Source organism: Apteryx rowi, unplaced genomic scaffold (genome assembly GCF_003343035.1).
Source record: "Apteryx rowi isolate R43461 unplaced genomic scaffold, aptRow1 scaffold_82, whole genome shotgun sequence".
Lineage (NCBI taxonomy): Eukaryota > Metazoa > Chordata > Aves > Apterygiformes > Apterygidae > Apteryx > Apteryx rowi.
This window is the reverse complement of record NW_020451116.1, coordinates 1780454-1807813: the sequence shown is the minus strand read 5'-3', so window position 1 is coordinate 1807813 and position 27360 is coordinate 1780454. Positions and strand designations below refer to the sequence as shown.

The following is a 27360-nucleotide window of genomic DNA, read 5'->3' as shown; positions in this document are numbered from 1 at the left end:
AGCTTGGAGCAAGAGAACGCGCCTACTTCCTAATGGCCCGACTCTGTTCCTGCGCACGCAGGACCCAAAAGAAGCAAGGCTCGTTTGCTGGTGCAAACTCCAACGAGTCCCTTACGGCTTGTCCCATAATACAGAAACAACCTGCAATGAACCTGTCCCATGACGGGTTTTTTTTGTTCTCTCAGAGAACAGTTTGACTCTCGTTTTCAAACTTGGAGTGGTGTGAAGTACTACAGCAACGCACGGTTCTTGGATTATTTCTTCTTCTGTCAACTAAGACGCATTCTGTGATCTCAAGAGCCACTTTGCACACCTCCTTTCCCTTTGAAGCAGATTTTGCCTTATTTTCACCAGTTAGGGAGTTACAAGCGGTGCAGGAACTTCGTGAGCCACGCGGCTGACGCCAGGCCCCCGAGGAGCGGGGCCGCGGGCCTCCCCCGTCCTGCCGCCCGCCCCGGGCAGCCTGCCTGCCACCTGCAGCCTGCAGCCCAGCTTCTGCCCGCTTGCAGTTGCGGAAGTCAACAGGAAAATTCATCCAAGTAAATCTCCCAAATGCCAATTCGATTACACGTTTACAAAGCACAGAATTTACCCTTTGGTCTGTATGTTAATTCAAAATGTAGCAGCTAGCATATTCAATATTTTAGCTATTTTTTTTCTGGTGGAGCAGCAGAAATTGACTTCTTTATACTATTACTCATATTCAACTGACATCCAACACAATGCATTCCCTTAATAGTCCGTTTCTTAAGCATACAAGCTTTTGTAGTATTTTAACTCCCACAGGATGCATTTTCTGAAAAGCACTTCAGAGTGCCAAAAGTGGCTGCTCTTAGTCTGCATATCTAACCTTGTTACCTAAAATACTACTTATTTCCACAAGGAGATAAAGTTCAAGTGGATTTATGATAGATTTAGTCTTACCAAAAAGACACACTCAGAAGAAGAATGAGGAAATATTAATATAAAATTCAAGTTTTTGCATAAACTATGGACAGAGGAAAAAGGTTGCAATTATGAATTTATATGGAAGATCACGATAGGATTTTATCCCTGGGGCCTGGCGGAATAGCCCATTCTAAGTTAAAGGTTAAAAACAATTATTTCATCCCCAATTTTTGTTAAAATATTAAAATCAAAGCAACATATAAAGGAATGTATAATATTTTATGCTATCAGGAAATGGAAAGAAGTCTGGGTCCAATTAAAAAAAATTAGCATTTCAATTAACAGAACCTTTCCTCCTGTCCTTATGCAAGGTGTTTTTTCCCTGAACAAAACCTTCACAGAGGAGCAGCCAAGAGAGGTTTTACCCCTGGACAACAGTGCCTTTGCTACCCTTTAAGCTGCTCTTGGTGCTACTGGAACCGGGCAAGCCAGGCGGCCCCGTGACACTGCCGCCGCACCGCTCAGCGCCCCAGGGAGCTGCTGAGAGCTTTTGCCTTCTCCCTCCCTGCAGGCACCTTCACCCGCTACGCGGGGACTTAGGGCAGCACCAGCTCAGCCACCGGTTCAGGAAACAGTTTACAGTTTGGATTTTCATATTGATGTAAAGCATTCATCTCAGCGCATCTTCAGGACTATTCCCTTGTCCTCCGACCGGTCAGGCGTGCCTGTGTGTCAGCTCCGCTCTGTGCGCCTCTGTTCAGTTCTTCCAGCACCAGCACCAAAAAATTAAGCAAGTGAGGGAGCATGGAGGTCCTGCTCTTCAACTCAGTAGTTCTGCAAATTTGAGTGGACTTGCAGGATTTGGGGAATTTCTACATTGCTGCCAATTGCCAAGAATGTGGCTGATTTCAATGTGGCTTAGGAGAGTAAATAAAGAAATATTTGTTTAAATAAAATATCTAGCATAAAGAAAAAGGACTGCCAAAACAAAGTAGATAAGAGAATCACAAAACTAGTGAATAAACAAAGCCGACCATAAAGAAACTTCCCTTCAATTTTTCCTATTCCTTTAAGGCAAAATGTCATTTTTTATTAATAAAAAAATGACAAATGATAATACCTACTGCTTAATAAACTTACCTGTTCAGCTAAAGAAACAGCTGTCACAAAAACACAAGATTGTTTATAAACTGGAATAGTTTGATGAGTTGCATATTTTAAAAGTTTCTTTTAACTTCATATATTTACAAATCTATTTCATCCTTAACTCTTGGTATTCAATTCTTTTTATTCTGAGGGAAAAAAACCTCAAAAACACACAAAATCAATTATCTAAATGAAAATGTAAAAATTGCTCTGTCTCCACAGCAGTAAAACTACAAAGTAAATTTGTAAACAGAAACTGGGGGGCAGAGAGCCTGATTAGCTGAAGAGCATGGAGCAAACGAAAATATATTGGAAATTTAAATCTGTATTACTCATTTCTGGCCAGTCTCCTTCGTCTTTTACACTTATTTGCGAATAACACGACTACTGGAGTCTAGAGAGCCGATCCTCTGTCAGATTCTCTATAAAGATCCTGAACAATATTGAAAGGAATTACAGGAAAAAAAAATTGTATTAACCTGAATAGTGTTATTTTTACATTAGTTACCAAACCAGTGCCTGAAGGAGTGACAACAGGAATGCAGGGGAAAAACCCCCAAGCGCTCAGGTTTTGAGATTATCCTAGGGTATAGGATTTTCTAGTGTGCTACGTATCATTGAACCTGCGTATGTGGTTTCCCACTTTGAACTCAGGCCAATAGCTTAATCAGCAAGTATATTTTATATGTTTCAAAATGAGCAGAAAGTAAGGGCAGCTACTCATGCCATAATATGATTGAGAGAGAGGGAGGAAGGGGGAGGGAGAGATGTAAATCAAATGGAGAAAGTGAAGTTCACATTCATTTTTGAAGCAATACATATGCACCGTCCTAAATGAGAAATTTTGAGGGCTATTGAGCACTCCACAAAATTCAGAGTGTTCAACGGCCCTTAAAATTTCTCATTTCTCACCTGAGCACCATGGTGTACTGGCTATACACTGGACTCAAGAATTACATGCACAGAGATCTTTAGCTATTCCATAAAGTCATCTGCATAACACAACCAGCTAGATAAACTTTTGATTTTTTTTTTTTCTGTTTACGTTTCATTTAGTCAAAGTCTTCTTTTTTTTAAAAAAACTTGTTTTCATGTTGAGAACATGCTGCATCTTTCCTGGGACAACATAATTGAAAGACATTAAACTTCAGTAAGCATTCATATGAAAATCATTGAGAAAGAGACCAAAATTCAATTAATTTGGAAAAGCACATTACATTGGCTATTAATTTGCTCTGTAAGTCTTCTGTTTATCACCAGCTACACAATTATTGCAGTCCAAAACAGATTTAAAGTTGCATTTATTTTAATAAAACAGAAAATTAATTTGATATACCAATTACACATAGGTAAATACTCTATATATAAAATATGCCATTTGCGCTTTTATACTTTCGTATCAAATGCATACTACAGCATATGTTTTCTTCTACTGCATTTCAACTTCTCCTTACATTTCCTTAACTGTAGTTTATTCTCCTATATTATTCTGTAGTTACCACCGGAGGTGCTGGAAAGTTAATAATAATAATAGTAATAATCTAATAACAAATAAAGAGAGATTAAAATGGGAGTCAGAGTCTGCAACAGCACTGAGGAGTTTCATGAAATTTGCAGATTAGGCACCTAAGGGATTAGCAGAGAAGTCTGCATGTTCAGAGGACTCTGTCTTAGAAATTTATGAGAAGGAAAGCAACTTTGTTCCTCAGGGCCTTCCCTAGAGGAATCAAAAAATGAGGCTGTACCCCAGGCCTCATGGCAAACATGTTTCTGTTCTCTTCTTCAATCCAATTCTTCAAACTTAAGAAAGAGGACAGGAGCAGAGCTGCACCAATTTTTCAACACATGCCTAGAGTTCTCAGATAGCTGCTCATTTTTGTTTTTTTTTAACTACTGCTAAAATCAACAGAATAAGGAAATGTACTTCTCAAATTCTGCATGGCATCCATCCTGATCTTATGAGGACACAGACCAACTTTTTCTTCCTCCAGAAGTGTAATATTCTTTCTGTAGATCATCAGAAATCTACAACGTTAAAGATTTGTTTTTTAAGGGTCACTAGCAAGATGCCAGAGGTGAGGCTTCTGGAGATACAACGTAGATGTACACTGTCATTATCAGATCAGATTATCAGACTGGGAATTTAATTCTTCAAATTTAAACACATCTTAAGGATTGCTGGCTCAGGCCTTTCCCATTGCTGAAGTGTGGCTTTATGATGTAAAATACTTCCACTCACACAGAATTTGTTAAAGAGAAATTTCTACCGCAGGCACTCATAAGTATCTCCTCTAATGAATTTTAGAATTATAAAACCATAGCAAACACTAGGAGGTAGCATTTAACCTAAATTTCTGATAAAAGAAACCTACTTAATCGCAAATAATGACCACACTAACTCTACTCTATTAAGGGAAAGAAGAAAAAAAATCTGATTATCACAGATGAGAAAGAACATCATTATCATCTGAGAAGAAAAATGAAGTTCTTAAAACACTACAGCTGAAATAGAGTTTGGATAAACTTGCTTTACAATACATTTAATTACAATTTCATTTTCCACATGCAAAAATGTATTAGGAAATGGAGAATTTTCATGAAAAAAAATCTGTTTTTTCTCCAAAAACTGTATTATAAAGAGAAAAACATTCCCATTCAAGAATGTTAATGTTCTTTGGTTCTGAAACCCTTTTCCAACCAGAAGCTTTGCACTTCTGGATGCGTGGGTAAGTCACGCTTTCAAGGAAGCAATAAATAATGGATCCTTTCCCTTTTTCATTAACTTTTCAACATTAAAACCAGTCACAGTCTTAGTCTGTGGACTTCATAAAGTTTGTATATAAAAAAGAAAAAAAGAGGAGACTTTTACGAAGGAGCGCTGCGCAGCCCTCGCCCGACGCGATGTCCAGCGAGGCGGGATCAGCCGGGGGCTCTGCCGCCAGCTCGGAGGCCTGCGCGCGCGGCGGGCAGCGGCCGAGCGCGGCGGAGGAGCCCGGCCTCGGGATGCGGCGCCCCGGGCAGCCCCGCAGAGCCAGAGCGCGAGACGTTTATTCGCTTTAGCGTTTGTTTGGATCTCAGGGCTTTTCTACAAAGGCTGTACGTGACTGGCCAACAGGCTTTGTATTTTATTTTTTGCAATTATTCTGTTGTAGTAAGTCACAGAAACGAGTACCTAAGTGAGGTTTTATTGCCCTCTCAAACCCCAGTAAGCAGCCAGTACGCTAGGGCAAATACTATGTAGGATAGGAGGGTGCTGCTTTTTCCATCCATGTCCTGCTACCTCCAAGCGTGTGGCTGGGCTTGGGTGAAAAAAAGGCAAAGCAGGAAGAGGAGACTCTATCCAAGCAATCGTCCCCTGTCCAAACCAACAACGCCCCGACAAGATCAGCATATGTATCCTCTCCTTTTTTGTTGTGAATCAGCTAGAAATCCAGAGCAGAAAATTTGCTATCAGGAATCAAAAGAGAAAAAGCTGCAAGTGAGAGACAAAAGGCAGCAGCATCGAGAACGACCGTTCGTAAACCTTGACAGGCACTGCTGGCTTCGCAGGGTGAACTCTCTGCTGTAGTTTTGGACAAGTCAGGAAACAGAATGAACCAGAACAATGCTATTTAATTCTTTGAAAACTGTCCCTTTCTGATTACTCAGTTAAAGCTTGGTGAACCCCAGCCTGCCAGCTTCCAGTGCCACCAGGTCTGCTGGGCAAAGGCAGCAGACCCACACTGCCGCCAACCTCTGCGGACCATGAACGCTGCCGGCCCTGCGGGTGCGGCTTGTTCCTCTCCCGAGCACCCACTGCTAAGAGGGATGTCGAATGAAGACAAGATTTGAGAATTTCACCCACTGGCTTGGTGTGATATCTGACATCTGCAGAATAACATACTTCATTTTGTACTTCTTTCTCTCTCGTTTTTATATATGCATACATATGTGTGTGTATATATATACACACACACACACATATATGCATGAAATATTACATATCCATAAATATAGATACAGAAAGATATAAATGTAAAATTGCAGAATCGTAAAACAACTTAGGTTGTAAGGGCCTTCAGTGGTTGTATTGCTCAAGGCTTTTGATGAAGAGTATTAAAGTCCATTTACTGAGCAAGGACTGCTATCGTCAAATGCAGAGCACTAAGAAGCATTTTAATACCAGGTGACGCTTTCAAAAGAGGCAGGGTTATGCCCCTAAGAATAAAGCTTAATATCCAACTTTGTTTTCATGATTTTGAAAAACCCATCCACACTGATTAAGGTTTCACTGTTAAAAATGAAATGCTAAAATATCCCATTTGCCCTGGATATTCACTAACTGCTTTTTAATATGTAATCACCTTTCCCACTAAAAATCAACTCAGACTGTGAGATAGCTCCTACTTGAGTTTAGGACAGCTAAGCAGACTGACTTTGTCCTTTTCTGGATTAGGGGTGCACATATTTGCATTTTTTCTTCTTTTTTTTCCAGGTCTCTCGCTCTGTATTTCAAAAATTTACATGTAGCAGACATGATCTCAATACATGAACATCTACGATTCGTGCAGCACTTTCTTGAAATTAGATTAAACCACCCAAGTAACATCCAGACCAACAATGTACTCTTCTGATTCATCTTGGAACAAGCGAGTGTGCGTGTTGTGCATGTACAAGTGCGCACAGCGCACACACACCCTTTAGTACTTCCATTCACTTCCAGTTACTCCCAGTTGCCAATCTGACATCAATAACAACATGTGAAAGACAACTTGGCACATTTACTACATTTGATTAGCCAATCGAGGATACAGATTGTCAGTCAAATAACACCTCTTTCCCCAAAAAACTCTTGAGGGGATAATTAACAAATGTTCCATCTGACCAAGAAATGGGAGATTAAATTGCCTTCAAAAACTTCTGACCACTTCTATCCCCTTCTTTCTTCAAGTGCTCAATTTACCAAAGGGATTTCAAAAACGGCAGGTCAAACTTAAAGGTCAGCCATACTGCAGCTTAAGTAATATTAAAGCAATTTGACAGAAATTAATGTTTTCAAATTTCTTATTTTTAATATATATAGTCACAGTAACTATTTTACAACTGTTTATACTCATTTCCTTCCAGCATCTTTATTAGATTTTCTAGTATTTCCAGATACTATTATTTCTTCTAACTACATTTCATTAATAAATTACTTTAACTATAAAGACTACCATATTCTGTCTCATTAGCTACAAAATGGGGTCGTATTTTTGCTTTGATACCACCAAGATATGTCCAAGTAACTCAGCTGAAGATAGTGGGGTCATTCCAGACATGTGCCCCCAAAACCACACTGTGATAATCTTGCATAAACACCACATAGCATCATTACTGTTCAAGTTAAATAAACAGTTCTCAAAAAATATTTGACCCCAAAATGCATAATGGGAAAGATAAAAATGTGAGCCATTTATGTCAGTACAATAAACTGAGATTCCTAGCTTATTACATGTTACCAACAGAATCGAGAGCTGTTAAGGTAGAGAAACTGGGCACAGACGGGAACAATGACTATACTTCAAGAACATTTTTCAAAACTAATCTGATAGCATTTGTTTTTATGTTGTTAATCTACTTAAAGAGGTACTACAAGATGGCCAAGTCCCTGTATTTTAGGAGGGGCAGATGTCTGGAATACCAAGTGCTGTTTTCATCTCCTTTTTCATCTCGCCATTTGATGTGGAGCTCCGAAAGAGGGAACAAGTACCACGGTTCCTGATCTATGCCAAAGGGAATCAAGTACGAGACGAATTCCAAAGCACACCAAATCAAAGACTGCTGTACATTTCCACTAAGTTTAAACAAGTGCTTTGAGTCTGCATGATCTATCGACAAAATTTATCAAAGCTCTGGGAACAAAAGAACAAAGCCACTATACTGAGATAATTCTAGTATTTTAATGTGGGTAGGAGGACTTGGCTACATTTTTTGGAGCTCCTGACATTTTCAGCTACCTTGCACCTTCTTAATGTGAGTTCTAATTGTTTCTAAATACTACATAGCTTATTTAGGTGTACAATACTCATTTTAGTAGCTGTTCTAGGCACTGACTTGGAAAACTCCAGCCTGTGGTTTAACCACACAGTATCTTATTATCTTTATCTTTCAGTCAGACACAGCCATATACTTGATACTTAGCCAATAACAAGTCACTGCCTGGTAAACATTAAAATGTGACTTCTGCTCTTTGAAAATGAGAAGGCAGGCACCGGCTCTTTCTAATGCAAACATAACGTTGGCTTCATCGTCAAATCAGTGGATTCAACTGTATTGCTAATGCGTATAAAGCTGTTTAGGAGGCTGATTACCTAACATGAAATATCTAGAAACCGGTAACTAAACAATGGACTATATTAGAGAAATCCTCAAAACGGAAATCAGAAAATGAAATTATTAGTTTGGATCTTAACCGACTGAAAAACGGAGGCAGAACGAACCACGGTGTTAGCATTCCACACAGAAACAACTTCTAACATTTCCTGAGGTCTGCCGCTGAGCGGTTTTCTGGTGGGATAGCAAATGCGCAGCCCCGGCCTTCCATCATCGTGGCATCCCTCACACTCTGCTCCCACGACCCCGGCTCAGCAGCATGCCACGGCAGCCTATGAACTCACCATAACTCTTCGCTCTGCAAAGAAGCTGCTTGATCAATGATGCTTGGGAAAGCCAAGCTATGAGCCTCCATAGCAGCTGAGAGTACTCTAACCCACAGAAAATAAATCAAACCAAAAGGGCAAGATATCTCACTAACAGATTAGCCTACAGCAGCCCTGTAGACTCTTCCATGCCCTGAAGGAAAGCCTGCCACGGGCAGATAAGAAAAGCTCAAGTTCAGTATTGCTGCAAATGTTTCGTGCCTCCTTACTAAAAAATTCACACAGTTGGGGGTGAACTAATTGAGGTGGTGGAGACAGTAACACAGAAGGCATTTAAAATGTAATTAAACCATGATCAGAAAGGGGACACATAAGGGAGAGAACACTCAAAATGAAGACTCCAGGGAAATACCAGCGTCGAGCAAAAATGAGAGCAACTGCGTATTAAACTGCATTCAAAGAGATTCCTATATACTGCTAAAAGAATCTGTGCAGTTATCAATTCAAATACTAAGGCCATTGCTAATCAGGAGGAGGAAGTACAAATTTGTTTTAGACTGGGGACCTGAGAGCAGGAGCCACCGGCCACGGGTGACTGCTGCCGAACAGGGGCAATCCCTATCTTAATTCCTAGGGTATTATTCCAAAAAAGCATACTTTACTGTCTGCTGTTTTGGAAGGACTGTAGCAACAATTGTTTCATATACTGAAATGCACAGTTCACACACACACTCTACTATATACATTAAGGTGGGGTAAAAGAGTAAAAAACAGGTAAATATAAACCTTACAGTGTTAACCTAATGGATGTAACAGATGTTCCCTTTGTGACAAGCTCCGCAGTCTGGAGTGACCTGAAGTGATAGTCTACAGAGTGCAGTTCCTACTTTTCCCCCCTCAATGTTAACTATTTTACAGCAAAAAATACAAACTTCTATCCAGCCTCAAAAGGAATTGTTTTCGGATCAACAAAAAAGAATATTTACATATCCTTTTGTCCAAAGCCTCTTTTCTATCTAGTAGACAGTTTTATGCCTTAAACAGACCTTAAAGCCCTTTTCCATTGTTTTTTCCTATTAAATTTGTTTTGTGCAAGCATGCTGAGTTCAGAGTCTTCATGTGAAACAGTTCCCCTTTACAAGTCACCTGTGGATTCTGTTTTTCTTCACATTACCTACTACTCAGTATCATCTCATTTCTCTGCCAGCTGCCTCACCAGCTCCTGAGCTGCACCATCTCACACTGTGTTTGATATTAGACACAGCGGTGGCAGAGCAAATTGGAAATAAAGAGCACAGCTGATCAGGGTGACTGGCAAAGGATGCAAGTGGCAAATCTAGAAGTGGCTCTGAATCAAAACATGTTTGTAGGAACTTAAACCACATTACCGTTTTAAGAGCAAGACTCGCACTGACTTTGCTCTCCTCAGATGGTGCTTAGCACCAGCAGCCAGCACCCGCCAGACTGAGTGCTGAACCAGGAGGAGGCATCTCCTAACGCTGGAGCTTCCTCAGGAGGGAGAAAGGAGGAGGAAAGGCTTGGACTTGGAGAGCCCAATACCGAGAAAGATGAACAGAGAATTACAGTGCTGTAATCAAGAAAGTGACTACAGTACAGCGAACCCTTTTCACTAGGCTAATAAGAACTATTTCCCTGGACGGTCTTTTCAACAACGACCACATTCAGAAAGCAGCGTACAGCCCTCTCCCCACCCCTTCTCCCCTATCTCTCTGCTTTATTTCTATTCAAAATGGATAATGTATGAACAACAGGGAAAGAATGGATGGACGCTAGGACAATAACCAGAGCACTGAATGAGAGGCAACCTTTGGATGAACTGTTACAGAAAAATTTACAAGATATTGGCCAGAAAATTTCACAAGTCAATGTTTTCCTTTTTAATACAGCTGTCTGCCTCCTTAGACCAGCTTGCTGAAATCCTAACTGCCAGATTAGTGGAGCAGGTTTTGAGGATGACTTTAAGAAATAACAACACAAATAATGTAAAATTTTGTCATGAATGTTGCCAAACACACCAAGCAAGTAAATACATCAGTTATAGAAAATCTTGTATTGAACCCTAACCATTTCAGATGCTATGACTGATCTTCTCTAACTGCTTCTATTCTATTGCAGCTACTTTTTATTTAGGGCTTTTATTCATCTTAATAATAATATTTGCACAAAAGAAAGACAACTGCCTTTATGTTCTTTTTTTTGCTTCTTCAGTAGGACTTAGTTGGCATTTCAAATATTTTATGCCTATAAGTCATCTAAAGAGATCATAAAACTAAATTGAAATACATGTATTTGCTAGCAACATTCCACTTATTCCACTCAGTTGACAGTCCAGAGAAATCCATTACAACAGCCGATTTAAGGACTGAGATTTTTTTAAAATCTCTATAACTCTTGGGAAAAACTTGAAAATACTGAAATGTAATGCCTGAACATTCAATCGATCAAAGCATATATTCTCAGTTAGAGTACAAAGTTGCAGGAAACAACCTTGTTTATGTCCGTTATGCCGTTACCTCAAGTTCAGGTATGGGATTTAAATCAGCACATGGAAAGATGAGTGGCAGATGCCTCTTCTTTCCCTTTCCTAAAACCTCAAGTATTGAATAAAGGGAAGGAAGGATTTCCTAACCCCGGTCATGGCCATTTCACGCAAAACTTGCACCTCAGATGATGGAGCATTATTGAAGCATGAAGCTTCATGCTGCCAGAACAGTGGCAGGAATGGTTGGCGGTGTGAGAAGTTTGGTTTATTCGCGTGGAACTGTTGAGGAATGATGATAATTATCTGTCAAATGAATAGTCATCACATGGGTGAATACGAGGCTGAATACTTCACTGGAGAGTGGGAATAACGTGATGGAGAAGTTGGCCAAAGCAGACCTGGTTTACTTTGTACTGAGGGCTAGTGCAGCTGCATGACATATGGACGGGTGCCAGGAATTCATGAACTGGAGAAACAGCCTGCAATAAGCAGCCGCATTCCCTGTGTTAGTCTCTGAATACAGGGCAGAGAGCTATCTAAACATACTTTGATAGCCCTGAAGGTGTGCTCAGCCCTACAGCAGTAAATACAGGAAGAAGTAAATAGCATTGATTCTATTGATTCTGGAAGAAGTAAATAGCATTGAGGTACCCAACATCACCTCTTCCTGTTCTCCATAACTCCAAAATCTTCCCCTATCACAGACCACCTCCTTTAATTAGAGCAATAAAAATTTTCAGAGGCAGCAATTTGAAAAGGTACACTCTGCCTGCTGATTTCTTTGCTACTGGTACAACCCTCTGACTAGCTGGTTTGAATACCTGGCACTTGACTCAACAGAACGATGATCATCAATGTGGGACTTTAGCAGGAGAGTTTAACTCTGTTTGTAAACCCTTTTTTTGTTTTTTTAAATAAATGTCACCAGACCGCAGAAGTCTAGAAAAAAAAGAAGTGTTTAAGCGTGTAAGAAGTTCTCAACTGTTTAAAACAAATGCAGAAAGTAAATTGGATTATTTTGAAGAATCTTTCCTTTCATGACCAGAAATGAGATGAATAGCTACATGGGATAACAGAGACTTCAGGAAACAGAGAGGAACCCAACAGGATAATGAAAGAAAAAGGAAACACTCTCTGTATCTTCTGGTTCCAAAAAAGCTTTAAGTGAATCTACACTGACTTTAAATTGCAACACAGCAGTATTTAAGTGAATAACAGTAAATAAATGTATACGATGGTGAAGGTTGTCATTAGAAATGGTACACACAATGTATCCCCATCTGCATGACAGCTTTGGAGTCACATGGAAGGCACGTGCAATCCAGCCAGCTGACCGGAGCCATCACTCACTTTCTGTGTTTGTGCCATCTCTGGGAAGCAAGCCAAACTTTAATAATGGATAGTAGTATTAAAAAATAAAAATAAAAAGTGTAGGGAGGATCCAAGAGATATTGTGAAGACATGGATCATGGAGATCTTCAAAAATCTGATCCAGCAGCTAAAATTTAAACATGGACAAATAATTCATTATGTGTTTTTTTTTTTAATTGACTGAAAGCAGATTCTTTTTCTATACACAGAATAAAAGCAAATTATTAGAATCACTCTTCCTGAACACCTAAACTCTACAGATCAATAGCGGACAATCCATTGAGAACATTCAGTAATCGCTACTACTATTTCAGCTTAAACTAATGTCAAATCTATAGGTACAATTCTCACTGATACTAGGAAGAACTGTATCCCTAGAATCGACAGCTGAAGTTAATCCTTTGAGAACCTGTGTACAAAGCAAACCAGACAAATAAACCCCATTAATATGTCCTTTCTGAAAGCATTAATTATATATTTCTGATAAAGCACTATTCTATGTATGCACTGACACAAGCTACATTATTAACAATTAAAACATTACATGTTAAAAAATTACATACAGACATGATTATTTTCTGATTTGCAGTAATGTGACTAGGGAAGTCAAAGGACTGACTGCATACAGACTTAGTATGAATGACAGAAGAACTAAGACTTACTTTTTTTCATATTATTAGCCATAAGCAGAATACACAAAGTCCCAATCCAAAGAGCAAAGCACAACACAAATGCACATCTAACAGTCTCTTTAAAGACTAAAAATCTGTAAAATCTAATGTGTTATTGGCATTATATAGCAAAGTGAATCCTTGGGAAATGAGAGAGGAAAAAAAAAGATCAACAGAAGAACCTAAAAAATATCCAAGTAAAAATCCTCAAAGAAAGTTTAAATGCTGAAGAAGCGATGAAGAAACTGTAAAGCAGAAATTCAGCCACCTCTTCGGCATAACACAGTACGGAGTAAGGTGCCCAAGTCCGTTTGCTCAGTTAGTTTTACCTCTGGCAGTGGCATAAGGCCCGTGCTGAAGGCAGAGGCGGCAGGGAGGCTTTGCCACACGCAAGGTGAGTGGCGTTGGGACACTGAACCCTGCGCAGTGCTTGGTAAGGTGGCACAAACAGATAATCCAGTACATTTATTACTCTCTTGCTCATTTTACTTTTCTAAACAGAACACACTAAATGCTGCTGAATACTACAGAACTGACTCAGAGAAGCTGGATACACAGGAAGATAAGAGGAACGTATTCAAAGGAACAAAGACCTACTTTGTGTGACAGCAGTGACGATGGGTGGAGGGGTGCTGTCAATGCAGATAGGTGCACTGTTATGTTCATTATTATTTTTATATAACAGGTAATGACAAGATGGTCATCCAACATATGCTCACATGAATGAGAACTTATCCCGTAAGAACAGGCAGTTAATTTCCTTTTGTACTCTTTCTACTGAAATACAAGGACTTTTTCATACCATGCCTTTCTCTTTGAGAATTTTGTATTGAGATTTCCTTCCAAAGAGCCACAGAGAAATAAGTTTTGTAATCCAACACCACACACATGGTGAGAAAAGAAACTACAGTGACAGGAAATTACTGATGCATTTTCCAAGCAGCACAGGGGAATGCATTTGGGAACTACTATTAGATATTTCTAATATTTATGTGTTCAAATATGTAATAACTGACTCCAAATGTAGAATCAGGGAATACAAAAATTATTCCAATGTTTGCATACATGTACATACACACTTCCAAATTTGCATTTCCTTTAATCTCAGAAAAAAATTCTGGATATTTTTCTGGAGTAGACAGGGTGCAAAACTGCACCTTAAACTAATGCAGGTAAAACTTGCATTGTACTGTGTCAATACTACACACACTCCCCTCTGTATTTATACACACGTTTGCAGTAATGAATTTGAAAATTCCCACGAAAATAACAATGGGAAAATATTGTAGACAAATTTTAAAATCAATTCCTGCCTCCAACTGAACTAAATAGCTGCATTTCTGTAGAACACTACATGATCCTTTTACTCAACTAAAAATAATTAAGTAACAATCTCTTCAATTTCATTACTAAGAAGGATTAAGGGTAGGAATCAAAAGTACACGGCAGAAAACCACATAATCAGTGCCCTGATATGATTTTCAATAAAAATTAAAAAATTACAATATCTTCAACGTAGCAGCATAAGAAATCACAGAACTTTTTCTTCATGCCAATAGATGGTGAAATAAAGAGGTCAAGCTGGCAAACCATTAATTTCATGCAAGTGTTTGAAAGGGAAGAAAAAGTTTGATATTTAAACAATATTTCAATGTCCTCTTTGATCAGGATTTAAAACTTTCATTACTAAGAAAACTGTATGCCTGTTTCACAGGCCACAAAAAGGCATCTGAAAAAGAAAACTACATCTTTTCTATATTATTGCATTAATTATATTTCCACTTATCATGAATGTTTACTTTTATTTACTCACGTCTTGAACAGTCTTGAAGCAAAGCATGCAAGTCCCTCTGTCAAATGCCGGAAGTATAAAATTTTATAATTAATCAGTGAAAGCACAGAGAAGTTTCCCTTTTTTAAAATGAGAAAAACTAGCTACCAATGAATTGAACGCGTTAGGAAATTAACATACCAGTAAACAATCAATCACTACTTTATCTGAAAAATTTTTTTTTTAATTTTTACACATAACAAAAATCTACTCCTAGGATACATTGTTTCAGATTATGATGTTAAAATTACATGTGAATAATTTTTGCTATGTAATTTTAAATGAATAGAAACTTAAATTTTTAAAATACTTCTAAATGCCAACCATTTTCATCCTACTAAAATAGCTGGAAGCAAGGGAACCTTAAGCACTTTTGGCAAATATTTTGCTGCTTACACTGCTGTCCACTGTACATCAGAAATCCAAAACTATCAATACTGGGCAAACGTTAGAAAGCTTAAACAAACTCTCTGATAGAGCACATAGTTTAAAACCACTGAGTCGTACTACCCCCCTACTTAACCACTATTAGACCAACGCACCTTCATTTGTTTAAATGCAAACAATCTTATTTTATGTTTATGTATTATTATATTATATAGTATTATATATAATATATATTATTATTCTCATTAATTAATGTGTTTATTAATTAGTGAGAAAGCATCTAACAAATCGGGTGAATAAAAAACTCTCCATTCACTGGGAAAACTGGAATTCAAATAAATTTAAAAATTAGATCCAAATATAGATTAGCCTCAGTAAGCTTAGCTACTATTAACTTTATTAACAAAGTTTTGCAGAGCAGTTCATGTATCTACAATGGATTTTTCTCAATACTTGAAACAGTTACACAATTTTTTCACCTTGTGGTAACATCCTAACAGTAACACTACCTATTTTTGTAAGCATGAGGAGTGATTACATTCATTCATTCCCTCCTCCTACAGGTCACCTCCACTGCTTTTGTCCAAGAGGCAGCAGCATGTTTTTTATATTATGTGTAATTTGTGATGTTTAGAGATGCCATCTACAGAAAAGTACTGCCTCTAGGTTTTAGTAGGTCTTAAGAACCCCTAGGATTTTAAAGTTAATCCACCATTCTTTATAATTTCATTTCTATTTTTGGAATTCCACTGCTATACAGCACTCTAAGAATTCCAAGAAAAATGCCTTAATAGTAAAATGATATAAGCAATGTTTAAATTAAGAAATATGCACGACAACATTAATTTCACTTATCAATAGACATTGTTAGGTTTCACCTACTTGTTCACTGGAATGGGTGTTTTAAATGTCTTAAGCAATTGATTAAATAATTTATTTAAAATTAAACACTAACCAAAATGCAGATGAGAATGCACACTATTTTTTATGGTGCTATCCTGGGAGAGCAAACAAAAGAGGGAAACGTGCTATTTAAGGAAATATTCCAACTGCTTTTGCACATCTCGAATGCAACCAGAACCTCCTCTGCTTCACACGGCTGGCCGCTGACTGCAGACACAGCGGCCTCCCAGGAGCCCCGCTCAGAGCTCCGGCGAGGACGCTCCCTCCCAGCGATGGACCTGTCCTGCCCAGGCTTGAAAGCAAGCCCTCCTCCGCGCTTCCAAAGGACTCGCCTTCCCCCCAGTTTCAGAGCTCTGTGAACAGCACGAAAATCAGGCCTTTCTCTTTCTGCCCAGCTGATCAAACTTCATTGCAGGTCGCAGGCAACCCAAAGCACCTGCTCTGCCCCAGGGAGCACCCCGGGGGGTGGCTGGCTTTGCAAAACACACCGCTGTCCCATCCAGCTTGCGAAGGAGCACGCTGCGGAGCTCGGCACCGCGCTCGCCTGCTCAGAAAGCTCCCTGCGGCGCGGAGGCACCGGCTCCTCCGCAGCCCGCGGTGGGCAGCGAGGGGGCTCTCGGCATGTCCACCTGCCCCCCTGCTGCAGGCCACCCTCCTACTGCTGCTCCTCTTCAGCTACGAAACAGCTCTTCCCTCTGCAGATTCCTAAGCTGTCTTTGACGATCCTGCCCGAGCGACTGTCCCTTTTGGGGGAGAGGGGGCAGTTCAGACGTCACCCGTGAAGCTCAGTCCCTTAGGTCAAATCAAGGCACCACTGAACCTAGCCCATCAGACACTGCCATTCTCAGCTATCATAAACTCGATATGAGAAAAGCTGCAAGACTGGTCCTTCCGATACTCTGTTTCTGAGCACGGTCCTTAAGACAGTCCATTGCTAGCTTCTTTCCAAGAAGAATCAGAACTTCTGTAACAGTTATTAATTCCAGTCCATTAATACTGAATAAAGTATCGTTAATCTTTTCAAAAGTTTATATAGCTTGACTTCTGTTTCGTTAGTCACCATGCTAAGATTATGATTTGAATTTGCCGACTTCATAAGCTCCTGGTGATTTTCACACAAACTAGTTATATTTTGATACGCAACTTTTCTAGACTCTCCGACTGATTCCTGAGGTTACAGCAGGAATTGGCCGTACCAACCTTACTCAGTACTCATTCCTTTACTGTGTAACTGGCACTTGTAAAAAATCAGTCTGCTGGTGCTGAACATTACCTTATTCCTTTCATGCTGCTTTTCCCATCTGAGCTAAGGATACTGCATCTACTCGCAAAGCCTTCCAAATGAGTGACAGTCAGTGGGAAACAGATTTTTGAGCAGCTTCCAATAAAACTGAAGCTTTGAAAATAGAACCTTAGATTTTAAATCACATATACAATTTACTTCGCATAAAGTATTTGAGTCTAATTCTCGAAGGAAATACTAATTCAAACTCTAAATGACTCAAGATATACCCACCCTGCTGCTTCACCACATTACCAGCAATGTCATCTACTCACTGAGTTACTTCTTGACACTTCTTTATTTCAGGAGGTACAAAACCTTCTGACAGATACATAATTTAGAAACACCAGGAAGAAATGTTATTTTGTTTCAGCATCTGCTCTATAAATGAAGATAAGCAAACCAGATTTTATTTCTAGTTCCAGAAAGTAAGACAGCTCTTCTTTGTTTCAAAAAGAGTGACATAAAAGCCACAGCAAGAGTGTGTATAATAAACTGGCTTGTAGGACAGATGCGGAGTTGTTTACTTGTTCCCATGGTCCAGAACACTTGCTTGGTTCTTCTGCCTTGACATTTGTTGATATCTCTGCTTTAACTCACAGAAGATCTTCTTGGACACTTTGAAGTGTTATGGGAAGATGCTCTATTAATTTAGCAGAAGCATTTCATAGATATTCTGGTATCATTTGCATGCTCTGACAAATATAATTCCAGGCCAGAATGCACAATATATTAGGGTGACCCAAAAGCTTAAGACGCTACTGGAGAGAAGCATTAGCATTGGGTGATGGTTGCTGTAAGGACTGCTATAACTTGGCATCTGTGAATGTGACTGGGTTCCTCTCTCCTGATTTTTATTTCTATGACTTCTGGTATTTTGCACTACAGAAAATCGGTGATTCTGAGAAGTGAATGGAAATTTGAATGGTCTTTTACATCTGTACACTGCAAAATGGATTTTTATTAAGCTTTTTTTAACATTTGGGAAATTTTTTTTTTATTCCTTAGATGAGATTTGTTGACGGGATTGGAAATGAACTGTGATCCTTCTCTGAATTATTTCTTTTTACCCCCTCACTCTTTTCCCCTCTCATATATTCATTTTTTTTAATCAAAAGAATTACTTACGAGAATGAAACTATTTTTGATAAATACATGACATTTTTCACTGAGATGCTGGTAGACATTGTAAGGTTGGAAACAGCATTATGGAATGGGGACAGCAGGTTGCAAGGTTTTATAACACATTTGTCATCTAGTAAGGGAGAGTCCACTTCAGTCTAGTGGGAAAAGAGACTTTGTACACGCTGTTTGCACATGTATATTGATTTGACAAGGGGGGAGAAGAAAAGTATTCCTACCAAGAGATTTTAAAATGAAGCCACAAAAGACACAGTATCCTCCCCCAGCTTTTCCAAGGAGAGAAATTTCCAAACACTTGGCAAATCAAGAAAGAACATTTACAGGAAGCCTGAGTCTTTTGTGCATCTTTTCCCCTCCTCAGAGTTTGCAGATAGTCCCCGCTTCGAGGAGAAGGCTTCAGTCCAGGAAGCCACAGGGAACTCCCCGCCACACCGGCTTTCTCTCCGAGACAGTAACATCATTATAATTAGCACACAGCCGACCAAACAAAGCACAGCACAGCGCAACAGGAACCCACAGCCCTGCAAGGGAATAGAAGGACACAACGCACCACAGCTTTAAAAGTGTGGATTCTTTTTCTCCACTCCATGTGCAAGTTTCTTGGATGATATGAAGCTCAAACACTAAGACCAGATGGCATAAAATACAGCAGCTTGAGACTGAGTTTATTAGCTATCGCTTCCCTCCGTTAGTATACACAGAAATCTGTAGGGCCTTTAAATCAGCTTTGGGACTGAAAGATGAGTCCCTGTCGTGAGGACAGTAAAAGGTATATATTAAATATCCCTAACACTGACATCTCTTCTCTGCTATGTTTCAAGTTCCTGCTCCAAAGTATGTAGGTACAAAACTTACTTAAACTAGGTTCTCAGAGGATTTTCTAAAATTAGCAAAAATAATTTTGAAGACAAACAGTAAGGAAAACTGCAGTGTAAAGGTTAAATGTTTGGCATATACAAACAAATGAGAACAGATTCTTATAATACAAAGTCCCTCAGCATTTCTGAAAAAAGCCGTATCTAATAATAATGTATTACCAGAAATCTTTTCTCTCCTCTTTATTTTCTTCCATAAAGCTACGGATTTTAAAGGTAAGAGCTTACAGAAACGATTGGTTTCTCTTGTAACCAACCTGTTCCCAACCTTCTTCCTCCAGAACTTGGGAATGGTTCATTCCCTGATGCAGAGTACCATCACCTTCCACAGCACCTCAACACTTTGTCCTAAACAAACTACGCAGCTTGAAGGTTAAAACAAACAAACAAACAAAAAAACCACCACCCTTCATTAAACCCACAAATATCATCATAAAGAAAACGCTGAGAATGAGAAAAGTATCTAGGTGCCTAATGAAGAGTTTAAACCTACCTTATTTCTAAAAGCCTTCATGACAGTGGTTCTTTTAAGGGTGACTTTTACTTTTTGTTTCACATTTTTCTTTGCCCTTTTCAAAACTAATGAACCCCCTCCCGCAGCAAACATAGAAAATACATTTTACCATGTCCCATTTACACATCAATATATAATCATTAAAATATTCTGAGGCAGTCTTTATCCCATGAATAATATTAGCCAGGCTCCAAAATATGCAACTAGCAGGTAAGAGCTATATTGAATTATTCTACCCTCATCTCAGTAATCAGGAGGGTAGCACTGACATGTGAACACTACCTTTTTAATATCCTAGTGAGAGTTTGGGGATGCACCTTAGTAAAACTTTTCCCCTGTATTAACTGCTCTTTAAGGAGGTTTAAAAGCATGGAAGGTTTAAATTCAACAAGGAAAGACTCAGCTTTCCAGGTTTCAGTAAAGTTATGCCAATATACACAAGCTGTAAATATGACTGTCAAAGTTAAGTAATAAAGTCTTCCAAATCTCTATGAAAGTGATGAAAAATCACAGGCTTTCTGTTGGCATTAATTTTCTCCGGGAGGGCTGATGAGACCATGAACTTGAGGTATGCTAGAATATTATTCTACTGTTATATATAACAGGTTAACGGAAACAGCTGATAAAAATTGGCTTTTTATCATCTTTATGTGTCATTTAAAAATACAGCAATTGAAACAAGGAGCACTTGCTACAAACAGCCCAAATTCTACTCTCCATGGCCCTGGTACAAAGCAGATTCACAGGCCTGGATGGAGTAACATCATTCTTAAATCAGAGAAGAACGTAGTCACTGTGTAAAAAGCTTTTGCTGCTTCATAGATGACAAAAAAACACCATGACATTTTCCTGACAGGACAATTTCCTACTAGTACTTGTCAGCATGCCCTATATTTATGTCTCTGATGTTAAATAAAACTGGTTTTGACTGGTCATAAGAAGTCAGAGTTGCTTGTGTTTCAGTCTTCCTTCCTGGTAAGCTTAAATTTGCTGAAGTTAAAAGCATAACAAAACAGACTGCCAATTCCTGCACTCTAGACGTAGCTTTTCTTTTCTTAGGAAAAAAAAAAGTGCTTTTCAGCATCAGAACATTTCTGTTTCCCCATGTTACAACCAGAGCTAGAAAGCTGCGCAAGTGCAGCAATGAGAATCCGATGGCAAAAGCAGTAAGTTAAGCATCGGGGACGAAAGAGAACAGGCCTGAGGCTGCAGAGCCCAGCTGCGCTATGTGGGCGGCCGAGGCCTCCTCCCGGGGCCCACGGAGACCGCTCTGGGAAGATCTCGCGCGTCTAGCTGCATCTGTGTACTCGGGGCGCCTGCAGACAGCTCAGATACCTTTTCTGCATCAGGTCTGCGCTGTCACCAATCTTCAGCTTTTGTCCTACAAACGAGCTTTCTCCTCACTTCTCAGACCAAAAGCAGAAAACATCCATTTCTGGTGAAGTATTCTAAACTGTTTCCTAGAACTACTAGTAACACTAGGTTTTTATACATGCATTTACCAGAAGATATTTGCTATTGGATCCTCCTGCTAGGAATAACTCCAGTTTGCCTTGCCCATAATGCAGTTCAATACTTTTAGCTTGCCAGGAAATACATGTTTGTCTAACCAGAAATTTACTGCCGTATGCTCATACTGTTAACGATCAATAAACTTTATGATGCCAATGACTCAATCCCAGATGCTTATCCTATCAGGACTTCACTCCTCTAAACTAGCCTTTTCTAGAACTAGCCCAGAAGGAATAAAGCTTCTTTGTATTGCCAGTATTTGTGAAGTTCAATTCCTTTCACGCTTATTTTGGTGGAAACGGAGGAAACTGTGGAAGAAAACAGGAGTGCTACCGATGCAAGGATGCCACGAAGAAGTTAGAAGTGCAATCCATGCACATCACCCTTCTGAGAAACTTTTCCTCCCAGCCAGGTCCATCAATGAATTTCCTAGCAAAAACAAAGTATCGGATAGGTGCTGCCAATTCTGCAAAACACTCTGTTTACCAGTTCTCCCAAGAATTAATTTACTATGTTTGCCAGTATCTGGTGACCTCCATTAGACTGGGTCTGCCAGGAACCAGGCAGTTGGGGTCTGCCAGGAAGGCACTTTGTAAGCTCTCCTTGCGAGCACGCTACATCGCAGGCTACGCACCCTCCGACGGAGAGCACTTCGCACATTTCAATGAAGAAAAAACTCCGCCTTTTAAGATTTGCACATCATGCGATTAGCATTTCATCTTCAGTAGTGAATAATACTTTGTCATGAGATTTTTGTATCTGCTCGCATTGACTTGTTAGGTCAGTAAAAGAGCTCGGCCTGGAATCCTGCCCGCCTTACATGTGAAACCTAGATCTGTCAAGTAAGTGCAAGTTCCTGAGGTAAATAACTCCAGAGATATCATTTATTTTACACTGGAAACTCCACGAGGGACATCAGTACTAGATCTCAGGAATAATGTCTAGAAATCATAGCCCAAATAATAGTCTCTCAATAGATTAATTCTGTATTTATTACTGATTTTCTTTTTTCATATTCCTACCTATAAGACTTGTGGAAAATGACAAAGAAACCAATCCTCCTGGAAGAAGGTTTGAGATATGATTTCAGGAATTGTAAGGAATACAAGAATATTGAAAAAGTTAAAGTATTCTGTATTCTGTGTATTGTTTCAACCTATAAAATCATGAAATTTACAATTTGCAAGATCACAAGGCTTTTGAACCAAAACTTAGATACAGAAGATATTTGTCAAAATACTAATAATGGTATTAAATACTGTAGGATATATTTGAGAACACTGACAATACTTACTTCGGGTTCATGCCATATAAACGTAGAGATCTTGTTTATACTGATTGTCTATCTATGTAAACACATAAATACCCATACATAATGAATTTACATAATCTCAGATTTCAATTAAGGTCTTTCATGGAAATTTTTGCTCAACATTGATAGTCAAAATTAAATAGTAGAACTGCTAGTAACAAAAAACTTCACAGGAAGTGAAGTGATTTGGTATCAATATTTTGAGCAACGCATCACATTTTATGCTGAAGCTATCTAAAGTGCAGATGAGATTGCCCAATCTAGTTTGTATAAACTACCATGTTTAATAGCAGAACACAATGCCCTTATACACACCAGTTTCCATAAACATTTGAACTGATGATTCTTTTTACAAAACTAGATCAGTATAAACATACACCACTACCTTGTTCCTGATATAAGCTTCTCTTTATTTATTTTTTATTGTGAAATGATTTTGCTCTCACACTCCACAATGAGAATTCATATTTTTTTTCTCTCATCCTTCATTATTATCACTTTATTCATGACTGTTGTGATACCTGTTTCCTCACCTATTCTCACACCTTTCATGCATGAAGGTCAAACTGAATGTTGGATTTTATCCTAACCTTGCAATTAATTCATAATATTTTAAGGATCGAGCATTATTTCACTCCTAGCTAGTGGCTGGAGAGTGACACTGTGTCACTAGTTGGGCTGGCAACTATGGATGTCCCTTTACCTTTCTACCATAGCTTTTCCATACAGAAAGAGGAGACAGCTCCATATTTAATATTCAGAAATTTCTTACATAATGGTCATATGCAATTGCCTGGAATAGCTTTCTCCTTGCAGAAAAATTCCCTTTGAAAAGGGATGCTGCAGAGGGTTTTGTTTTGTTTAAATTAGAAAGAAGTACCAAACATGAGAAAAGCTTTCTTGAGGCAATGTTAATGAGGAATTTTACAAAAGGAAGTATTTAAAATACAAATTCTATACACAGTTTTATGGATTCATGCCAGATTCACAATCCAAAACTGAACCTATTGTTTTCTGGTCTTGATTGATCAAATATCAAGAATCACCAAGAACTCTACAATTCCTAGGACTTGTACCACTGAAGCTGGCTGGCCTTTCAGAAACAACACAGTAGAACTGTAATCAAAGTAAAAAAGTTGATGGATGAAATTTTATACTCAGCTTTACAATCTGTTTTGCTGTTGCTTGAATTTTCAGCTCAACCAGTTTTATATTTCAAATCTCTATGATGCCTGCCAGGCCAAACATGTGGGTTAAATTTGTGGCAGACCAAATCTATACGATTTAAACCACTAGAAAGATATGGGGATGAATTCCTGGGAAGTCAAACAGATACGCTTAGCAGTGCAATTACTAACTCAATTATACCAACCTGAATTTGTCACAGGAGAAAACCATGATTTTTAGTATGACAAGTGAGGTTCAGCTCCATCCTCACAATTCAATACATAAGTATGTTTTTAAAAACGCCTTTATGCTCAATAGTACAACAAAACAAGCAGTGTATACTAAATAATGAATTCTCTAAAGGTAAGCAAGTATTCAAGTGCTGCCCTGCATATTGACAGACTGTAACACACTTGAAGGAGTACAAGAATATATTACTTCCAAGAAGAAAAATACAAATGCTTATAAAAGAACTGCAAATTCATATGGTATGTTCCAAATATTAATTTTACTGGAAAAAACTTGAGACATATATTTCCAATAAAACAATCTTACAACACGAGTGCAAAATATTTGTCAGTCTGTGCAAACATAAATCTGATTCCAGCCCTGAATGAATGGGAAAAATTCATGCTTGACAACTTCTTCCAGAAATGCACACTAATTTGACCACTTCTCCAAAATTATTAGCAAAATTGTTTTCAAAGGTACTGTTCTGGAAGAATAAATTCAACATATGGCCGATTTTTTATGCCTACAATATAGTGATTGCAGCCATTATAGATGTATCCAAGCTAACTGGGCTAAAGCTAGCTCGGGTAGCGACTGTAGTAAAGCTTTGCAAACAAGGAGCCCTTCATAGGCTTAGTCAATGCTGAGGCTATGCTTTCATAGCCACAGCTATCAGTAATGAGGTAGGTAGTTTAAGTAGATCTACAAGTACATCGAGATCATCTCCAATCGCCGCAGTATAGACTATCTTAGTTAACCAAACCCTCATAACTTATGCAAAATCAAGTCACTTCTCATGAATCAAACATATATCTTTGTACAGAGTAATTTGTAGAAATTTGTATTCATGACTTTTTTCAATATTGCAGTTCTGTAATTGTACTGAGGGAACATCTGTATTGAGGGGATCTCTGGTATATCTGGTAGGGGTAATTTCTCCAATGAATTATAGCTACTTTCAGACAACACCAGCAGCACAAAGGTAATTTGATTCAAAATATCTGCAGTAACAACAAAACCTACAGTGATCTGAACAGCTCTTTAGCTACATAGCACTGCTATTCTAATTTCTGCATTAATTTACATACCACAGAGGAGACGATTTTCCATCCTCAAGAACATAGTTTTGATCTTCTTGTCCAAAAGGAAAATTGTTTTAGTATGCAAAATAGGGTCAGGTGGTGATGGTGGAAGGGTTTTTGGTTGGCTAATTGGCTGGTTCCCTCTCCCCCCACCTTAGACAAGCACCAAACTTTTTAACTCAGAAATATTGGCCACACTATGGTGGATCCATTTAACCACTTCTTTGAAGAACAGTGAGCCACTGCCCACGGCGTCTTGTTGTTTTTACCTTTGTAAAGGGGACACACCTCTCTTGCACTGACAGGCACTGTGATTCCTAAAAATGTTCTACTTACTCCACCATACAGTCACAAATAGTGACAGAGCTAAAGGCAGTACATTAACACCTTTTGTATAGACAAGTGGGTTAAACACAGTAAGCGGGTTCCCATGAGAAGTGGTCTATCAGGGAATGTTGCAGTAAATCCTGCTCATTTCCTTCCTCACTGCTTTAAGTCCATTCTGGTTTTTAGCCTTTATCTCTCTCCAAACAGTTGCTTTTCCTAACCTTGGCTCAAACACCATAAGCTCTCAAATATTTGTCCTAGACTTTGGTCTGTATCATGCAGAAGCCTAAAAGGGAACTTAACTGTTTATTTTTTTTCTTATAAGACAGTATTTATCCTTCGGTTTTTAAATGAGTTGGCTATTTGTAGGATTAGACAAATTTTTGTTAAGAGGACTGTTGCATTTTAATTCATTCATAAGCTTTATAAACACATGCAGATATATCCTACAACCTCAAAGCTGATTTTGTACCTAAATCCACACAACATATGTAAAGGTAATAAAATAATTAACCAGTCAAGGTTAGTAAGGAGACTAGCCACTACTAAAGATATATTTATCCATAGCTGTCATGCAATGGTCTCCAAAATAGTGGTCACTCCATCTTGCTAGAAAAGCAATTTTAACCCCCCCCCCCCCAAAAAAAATTGCTACTTTCCTGATATTACAGTTGGTAAAAGTGGGTAAAAGAAGTGGGTTGTTGCAACAAACCTTTGAAAGCAAAACATTTGCCTTTTTGGTAAGTAACCAGAAAGCAATAATCATAACTAGTAGATAAAATCAACAATTTACCTTGAGTGGATTGGTCAACGGGTTTTCTTTTTCTGCTATGACTGTTATAATTAAGTCTCAGCTCTTGACTATATTCATTCAGAGTTTCTCTTGAGTCGTAAGATTGCCGTTGCTTTCTCCCATCTTCACTTTCATCTGAAGAACTTGTGTAAGTTAGATCCACTTCATGTTTAACCTTAGACAGTGGCTGGTAGGGTTTGCAGTCCATCTGCTCCATCGCTGATTAAATAGGCTTAGAGTCATGAAAACAAGCAACTGGAATTCCTTAAGGAGATAGTCCTGGGGGGAAAAAAAAGAAAAAAAAAAGAAAAAAAAAAGTTCATTTCAGCTACACATAAATATTCAGTTCACAAAGGCCCAATTTTATTTTTAGTCAATATAAACCAATTAAATTGAATTTATATCACTGCTATCCAGGAAAGAATCTGGACATGTTTTATTGTTTTAGGTTTTTTTTAAAATACTATTAAAATAACATTAACCTGAAGAAGAAAAACCAAACCCAAATCCTAAGCACTATCCCACTAGACCTAGCGATAACGGTACTTTATGCACAGAATATGCTTCAAAAACACCAATTTGGTATTAAAGCTCTGACTGAGCACTTGCTATGTCTCTAAAGAGGGGCACATCTATCTTAAATGACAACAACACTTTGCATCTTTTTAAACATGAGGCCTAGAAGCCAGAAAGTTCACCCTTTTGAAGTATTGTGCTGCAAATCAAATTACACTTAATCAAAAACAACAGAGTGCACATTTTAGAAAACCAGCAGGCTTAGTAAAAAGGCAACGCCCCCCCC

General features: G+C 38.7%; 1 protein-coding gene across 2 annotated transcripts in view; it reads right to left on the bottom strand.

Annotated features, from left to right (window-relative positions):
• Positions 1–26775, bottom strand: part of TENM1 (teneurin transmembrane protein 1) — a 251056-nt gene extending 224281 nt beyond the window's left edge. For both annotated transcript variants that reach the window (XM_026089540.1, XM_026089539.1), the window contains exon 1: positions 26559–26775. In XM_026089540.1, coding sequence (XP_025945325.1) covers positions 26559–26775 — 217 coding nt within the window. The remainder of the gene's footprint in view (positions 1–26558) is intronic.
• Between the last annotated feature and the right edge of the window lie 585 nt (positions 26776–27360).